The sequence below is a fragment of the Morus notabilis genome, unplaced genomic scaffold, assembly GCF_000414095.1.
Source record: "Morus notabilis unplaced genomic scaffold, ASM41409v2 Scaffold1764, whole genome shotgun sequence".
Lineage (NCBI taxonomy): Eukaryota > Viridiplantae > Streptophyta > Magnoliopsida > Rosales > Moraceae > Morus > Morus notabilis.
Genome location: NW_010361950.1, coordinates 78,289 through 86,364, shown reverse-complemented (window position 1 = coordinate 86,364; position 8,076 = coordinate 78,289). Strand labels below are relative to the sequence as shown.

The following is an 8,076-nucleotide window of genomic DNA, read 5'->3' as shown; positions in this document are numbered from 1 at the left end:
AGTGTCAGTTTTTGACTGTTGAATTAGATTAAAATCACATCAGATTAAAAAAATATACATAACTAACAGAATTTGATACAGAGCTAATTACTTAAAATAAAAAACTACCGGTAGTTCATTTTTTAATCCTATCAGAGAAGCTCTCCTTTTTAATGTGTTTCTCGAAACACCTTTTTTCCCTGCTTGCTCCTATTTTTTCCTAATTATAACTCTAAGGCAATTTTTTCTCAACTGCATGTGTCTCTTTTTAGATAGTTTTTTCGCCCAAATAAAATCCGGCCTCATACTGCAATTCATTCTCTTCCTCCACGTGATCAATATTTGTTTCTGGTCTTTTTTTCTTCCTTTCTCTTAGATCTTTTCCCTATTCATTTATATTTGTTTAGTGATTTTTCTTTTCATCTGTCCTATTAGAATAATTTTGCTCAAATACATTCTATTTAACTATGAATAGCTAATGTGTCTTATATATATTATTTTATAGTTTCGACCAAAAAAATACTTCTTTTGATTAAAGCCCTTTTTGCTTCTCTTTTTACGGTTGTTTTAAAATTTTACGTCTCTAATTATTGCTTATTAAATTAATTGTTCTAAAATACCTCTATATTTACATTTTTTTTTTCCTTAGTGGCACTTTCAACTATTCTAATTTATCTAAGTTTAAATAGTTTCTCTCACATATGAACCTACTTAATATTCTTTTTTTTTTTTCTAAATATGGCCCTCATAAATACTTTTTTTTTTCCATTTACGTTAATGAAATCATATCTTCTCAAATTTGTCCCTGCCTAAATATTTTCATATGTATCCATAAAGAATTTATTCTCTAATTTTGCTCCACTAAAAAAATTTATTTTTCCTTTTAACTATGCTCTACTTAAATTTTTATTTTTGTTACTAAACTAAACTCTAAAAGGTCACTCTAGGGTGAACGATATTTGTTTCTGTATTTTCTCATCGTTAGAAACGCATAATCTAACATTGAAATGGCGATCAATTCCATCTTCAGAGAGGCCTAACTTGGTGCTCTTTCCTTCCAACACTTCCTCTCTTAGCCTTATTAGAACTAGATCAAGATTCTAAGTTACCTTTATTCCTTCAAGGATATATCGATTGCAGGGTAAAGGTAGACAATGGCTATATAGTTATCTCGATCCAATCTTTCAAATATCCTTCTGTAGGGTTTGAAAAAGTGCTTCGATTGACATGAGGGTAGCAGTCGGCTAATGGCTTAGGGCCTCAGTGACTTTATTGGACCACCTTCTCACAATCATACTCTTTGACTAGTTCTGACCACCTTCTCTATCCCATATTGAGCTCCTTCTAAGTGAATGCACCGGAGGCTCGTTTCCATCTTGCATTAACACAGTTCCTAATCCTATTTTCAATGTGTTGCTATAAATGTCGAATTTTCCTATATTCGAAGGATAGTGATAAGAGGGGCTCTAATAAGCCTTTTTTAACTCTCAGAAACTCTCTTGGTACCGTTTCGTCCAAACATACATCTTCTCTTTCCAAGTGCGGTAAGGGGTGCAGCAAATCTTGAGAATCCTTCGATAAATCTCCGGTAATAGTCAGCTAGGCCTAAGATATTTCAAATTTCTATCGTGCTCAATTTCCGACGGATCTGCGGATACGTCTTCCTTAGAGATCAAGTGTCGTAGAAATTTGACTCTGTCATGCCAAAACTCACATTTTAAAAACTAATTAATTAGCATAAAGTTGGTGTTCCCTCAAGATTTGTAAAGCAATCCTTAAGTGCTCTTTGTGTTCCTCCCAGGCCTTAAAGTAGATTAAGATATTGTCAATGAATAAGGTAACGAACTTATCTAGGCATCCTTTCAATACTCGGTTCATCAAGTTCATAAAAACTGCAGAGATATTGGCTAATCTAAATTATATGACTAAAAACTCATGATGCCTAGAGCTAGTACGGAAAGCTGACTTAGGAATGTCATTCTCTCCTTATTTTCAGTCGATGATATCCCGATCGCAAATAAATCTTGGGAACGATTGCTACTCTCTTAAGTTGATCAAAAACATTGTCTATCCTTAATAATGGGTACTTGTTCTTAATCGTGACCTTGTCAAGTCCTTGGTAGTTAATGCATATTCTAAACGAATTTTCTTTCTTCTTTACGAGCAACACTAATACGCTTTATGGTGAATATCCTCGTGGTTGCATCTACAATTCATTAGGATCAGCCGGAGCGTGTACCATGATACCTATTGGTTTTGTCTGTGGGAGTTTCAATGAATCCAAAGTTCTTCTTCTCCTTGGGACCTTGAGCAATCTCACTATTCTACTAGTAGAAGTCGTCGTTAGTCGGATTGATCTAGATTGACTAGCTATACACATATTTTCCTATTGAAGAATAAGTACAAACATATATACTACACTTATAAGTACTCCTCACTTACTCTTAATATTATCCTTACTCTGATAAGATTGTCGTTACCTCTTGGGTCAAACCTCTAAACCAAGGAATCTCATCTTATAGGCCGACAATAGGTTAAAAATAGGAAAATTATAGAAACTAGGCCTATATTTAAAACTTATGAAAGTGAAGTTCCTTGCAATTTTTTAATTGCACGTTTTAAATTCAGGTTTATCCAGGTTTACTAAGTTAGAATCACTTGAAAAAAGAATTGTACAAATTCAAATAGTAAATTTTAGATATACTTGGTAACTCCTAGATTTGTCAAGTTAGCATCACTTTTTCAATAATCGCACAAAATATAATGGTAAATCCTAAATATATACGGTAAATTCATGATTTATCAAGATTTATTAAGTTAGAATCACTTGAAAGAGAACAACACAAATTCTAATGGTAAATTCTTGGTATACTTGGTAAATCACTTGGAAAAGAACAACACAAGTTAGCATCACTTTTTTAAAAACCGTACAAACTCTAATGGTAAATCCAAAATATACACGGTTAATCCAGGATTTAACAAAATTTATCAAGTTAGAATCACTTTAAAAGGAACAATATAAATTCTAATAATAAATCCTGGATATAATTGGTAAATCTTTTATCACGTTAGCATCACTTTTTTAAGAATCATATAAACTCTAATGGTAAATCCTGGATATACACAATAAATCGAGGCAAATCTAGGATTTACTAACATTTATCAAGTTAGAATCACTTAAAAAGGAACATAACAAATTCTAATGGAAAATCTTAGATATACTTAGTAAGTCTAACTTTGATAGTAAATCCTGGATATTCATGATAAATCCAGCATTTACTAAGTTAGATTTACTTGAAAAAAAGGCACAAATTCTAATGGCAGATCTAGATATATACGGTAAATCCTAGAGGGTATTTTTGAAATTTCAGTTGGTTAAAAATCCAGATTTAGATTAGCCTACTAATTTTAATTCCTCTCAAATCTTAGCTTATTTTCCTCAATCTGACTTGAAAATATTATATAGATCATAAACATCTTGCCAAAGAATATCTCCATCTCGTTTGCCAAAGAAAATCTACCTCTAAGAATTGTAATAAAGCCGATAATCTTCATTAAGAATACTTTAGGGATTATCCTAATTAAGATTTAGGACACTATAGAAAACATGAAGATGGTGTCCTACAAATCCGCTAGGACATTAAGGACATTATAGAAAACATGAAGTTGGTCTCCTTCAACAAATCCACTAGAACATTAAGGACATTGACATTATAGAAAACATGAAGTTGGTCTCCTTCAACAAAGCCACTAGAACATTGAGGACATTATAAAAAACATGAAGTTCGTCTCCTTCAACAAATCCACTAGAACATTAAGGACATTGACATTATAGAAAACATGAAGTTGGTCTCCTTCTACAAATCCACTAGAACATTAAGGAATCAAGTCATTCTTATATGGAGACCCAAGGGCACTTAAATCTCAAAAGAAAATAGACACGCATAAAAAAGTTATATATAATCAATATCTTCGAAGCAAGCATATCTGGGCACAAACAGGTTGTGATAAATGTGAAATTGAGCTCACGGATTCCTTGCATAATTCACATTCATGAGATGCTAGGCTGAACTTGCACATCTCTCCGGCAGAGTATATTCCACACTTTGTTCCATCCTAGATTAAATTTTCAAAGTATCAATGTTGGTGAGAAGTACTAAATGTTAATACACTTCTGAAATAAAATCAGCAAATTTGTAATTAGGAGAAGTACTAATAGTATTTTGTACCTTTCAATTTTTTGGATTGACTGCATACCAAGTTTGAACAAAAGTTAATACAAGTACCGCAATCGCAGCAAACAGAGCCAGAATAGTCCATGGGTTTCTAAAATGAGTATTGTAGACCTGAGCAATCCAGAGCGCACACCTTCTTCTGCTCCTACTCCTGCAATGCATTCCTATTTTTTTCTTGACACGTGCATAAGTGTCTATGGCTGGTGGTAATAATTTAGAGCCCATGCCGTTGATCAAATTAGCCACATCAGCATCGCTAATGTGGCCGGTCTGAAGAATGTCCGCAGCTTTTAAGTCCTTAACATCATTTTCATCGTCAACAAGCGACTCTAGCAATTTCATGTAAGAAATTAACCAAGGTTCTTGATTTCGATGAGACTCAGACAAGCACATCTCATAGGCGGCGAAGTTGAACAACATTTTCACCGTCACATTGTCTAGAACCAATCTGGGAAGCTTAAGTTGAGCTGTGGTAAAGAATGAAGAATGGAAAGATATAGATTTTAAAGAATCACTTGGCTTGAACTCTATCCCTGCATTTTTAAGTTCCTGAACATTAAGAAAGGGGACTCTCGAATATTGAGGGAGACTCTCTGGTTTATTGAACCGCTTCAAGATCCAACTAATAAATGCCACTGCTCCACAAGCACAATAACATAAAAGCGAGAAAAGACGACGAATGAGATAAGTTGGCATGCACTCGTTCTGATGAAAACAATTAGGGTTATCAAGTAATTGTACTTCTCGCAGAAGGTCAAGAATGTGTAATGGATGTTTGTGAACAGAATCCAAAAGTAGGAATTTTGTAAATTCCCCTAGATTATTACCCATAAGAGCAATAAATCTGCAAAAGTCGAGTACCAAATCTTTATTTCCCGATTCTGTTTGGACGCCCATTAAGCTCTCAAGGACTATAAAGGGTATTTGGTTCTCTAGCAGGAACAAATCCTCTTGGATCGATGCTGCTTCACCAGGACTAATGTCAAACATGTTTAACTTCTGATTCACATAGGCGTCTATGAACCCTAGGATTGCGCACCCATCAAAGTACACCAATATTATCAATTCGTCATCATTATAATGTTCTTCAACAGCATACAACATAATTGCGTCCTTATGGAAGTACTTCTTTATTTCCTCGGCCTTTTCCTTGATTCCTCTGAGTAAAATATCCTTCGTTCTGCCGCTAATATTAATAAAATGTTCAGCCAATTTAATCTTGAGTTTTGCGTTGAAGAAACCCGACTTAGCAGCATGAATAGGACCTATTGACAACTGCTGTAGATTAAAGTGTTGTCTTGAGTGTAGCATGATCTCCTTAACGCTTTGTCTTACTGTTTTCACGTTTTTCCTCTCTTCTTGAGGGACTGAACTTTCTGGCTCTTCTAAATCATTGCTATTACATCTTTCCGTCTTCAGCCCATGTTGCAGACGTTGCTCATTTTCAATCACCCAAAAAACGTTTATACGGCTTGTGCTTGGCTGATTCTCCCATATTGTTTCCTGCTTAGGTAGTTGGATCTCCTCTTGCTCTTTCATTCTTCTACACCCCCGAAAAAACAAGAAAAAAACAAATTTTAATATACACCCCTTGCAGCAGGCCTATATAAGCAAAGAATGATTCAGCCCAAATTTAGAGAGAGAGAGAGAGAGAATGAAAGAAAAGAAGAGAGAAAAGGAAAAAAATAGAGGAAAATAAGGAAAAATAAGAAATGTTTTATTTATCTTGTGAAGTAGTTTGAGCTAGTAGTCTGCATCACATAAACAATTGTATGTTTTTAATGAAAGATTTTAGTTGATATATATGTTAATCTTGAATTGTTTTATCAAATGTTAGAAGTGTTTTCAGTATGATGAGTCAAATAAGATAGTGACAATGGCCAAATTCTTGAGGACAAGATAAGGGCCACATAAAAGAGGTTCTGATAATACAAGATTAATGCTATATAACGGGACCCTAAATGTTAAAGAAAAGTATTTTGAAAGTGCAAATTATTATGGATACTATGACAAGGAAATATTAAGATTCTTTATTTAAGTTAATGGTCAACGATTGTGATTACTCGATTATTTTGATAATTAACTTATGTTATTCTATGATGTACAAGAATAAGGGATAATTAATTTTGAGCCTTTGAGATTTGAGAAAGTGTGAGTTACTCAAATTTTTAAATAATCAAGAATAGATCATGAAACGCTATTGTGGTACGAGACATACATGAAAGTAATGGTATAAATTATTTTTACATGAGAGATGGCGTAGATTAGTGAATAAAATTTCTGATGGAATTTCGAGCATCAAATTTTTAATCAGATCACAAAATTAGTCAATAAGGAAACTTTTACAAAAATCTAATTTCAAGGCAAAATTTATAATTTTGGCAAAGTATGGAACCTAAGGCATAATTCTTTTCAAAAATATGGGGTCCAAAGCATGATTTTAAAAATGTTTAGAGTCAAAAATAGAAGAGATGATGGGTTCTTAAAAGGCACCACCCAACAAACCCAATCAGATTTTAGCTTAGCAAAAACAAAAAAAAAAAACAAAAAAAACAAAAACAAAAACAAAAACAGAAAAATAGGAAGAGAGGAAAGAGGGTATCAATTAAAAACACACTCTTTTTTTTTTTTTGAGAGTCTAAAATCAACTCTCTTTTATCTCTCTCACTCTCTCAACTATTCCCGCATCTCCCTCAGCCCCTTACAAGAAAACCACCTTCCACACTTCCAAACTCGAAATTTCTTCATCCTTTCTCTTCTTAATCCATAGGGGAAGCAAACCCTTGCTTTTCCCCACGTTTCAAACACGTTTGGCAGTCCAAAAACCCTTCCAAATTTGCTGCCAAATTGGAATCCGAGAAGAAGGATTAAGCTCCTTCAACATAGAGTTGGGTTTGGGTAAGGTAGCTCTCTCAATCACTTTCGCAATACATTTTCTTCTATTAATGGCAACTAATATGAATTTTCTTGTTTTTTGCCTTCAATATTATTTTTCAAATACATCCATCCACAACCAGCCATATCATCACGCTTAAAGCTACAAGTTTGAGCTTTTAGAAAACCGAACTATCAATTAATCTTAAAGGGTAAGACTCTTAACAGTTAGAGCTTTGATGTTGAGGTTAAATGAGTTAGTCTTATGACTTTGGATTGAGTTTTGGTTGATTTGAACTTAATGAACTCAAAATAGGATGTTGATTCAAGTGTTTGCATGTGAGTTTTTGTCATCACCGAGAAATTTATCAGAATTATTGTATAAAATAAAATTTTCTGAAATCATTTGTATCATTAATATGAATACTTTTGTTGACATAAATGTGGAATAGCAAGTTATAAGTTAAAGTTCAGAAATTTCTGAACTACGATGCAGTACCGATTTTTGGACTGTATTTAAAGAAGAAGTATGGAATGTTGTGTTAAGCCCACAAGTGGGTAAACACATGAATATTAAGTTTAAGAAATGGAAAAGAATTGAAAGACATCAATTATAAGGTTTTTGAAACAATCGGAACGACAAACAAACGAAAAAGGGGTTCGGAAGGCGGAACCGAGAAAATTGGGGTTTCGACTTATTTGAGTTGACCAAGTCAAAATTTGTTGACTAAGAGTCAACCAAAATGTCGCTCTCAAAAAGTTAGTCAAGGATGGCTAAGTTGACCAACTGTCTGAAAAACGCAGATAAAATGCATACCAGACAGGAAATTAAATGGAACAGAAATGAGATAATTATTATGAATGGATGGCTAGGATTTAAAGTAATTAAATTGATGATTGGTTGAGATGAGGACATGTGGAAAGCAGAAAAAAAGGGGGGCTGCCGGCCAAGCTTGGTGGAGAAGAAAAGAAAAGATATTTTTGCGAT

The 8,076-nt window shown here is 33.7% G+C and overlaps 1 protein-coding gene across 1 annotated transcript; it reads right to left on the bottom strand.

Annotated features, from left to right (window-relative positions):
- Window positions 1–4,211: 4,211 nt before the first annotated feature.
- Window positions 4,212–5,753, bottom strand: LOC21393455. The gene has a single exon (XM_024167452.1). The coding sequence runs from the start codon at window positions 5,751–5,753 to the stop codon at window positions 4,212–4,214; it is 1,542 nt and encodes a 513-aa protein (XP_024023220.1).
- Between the last annotated feature and the right edge of the window lie 2,323 nt (window positions 5,754–8,076).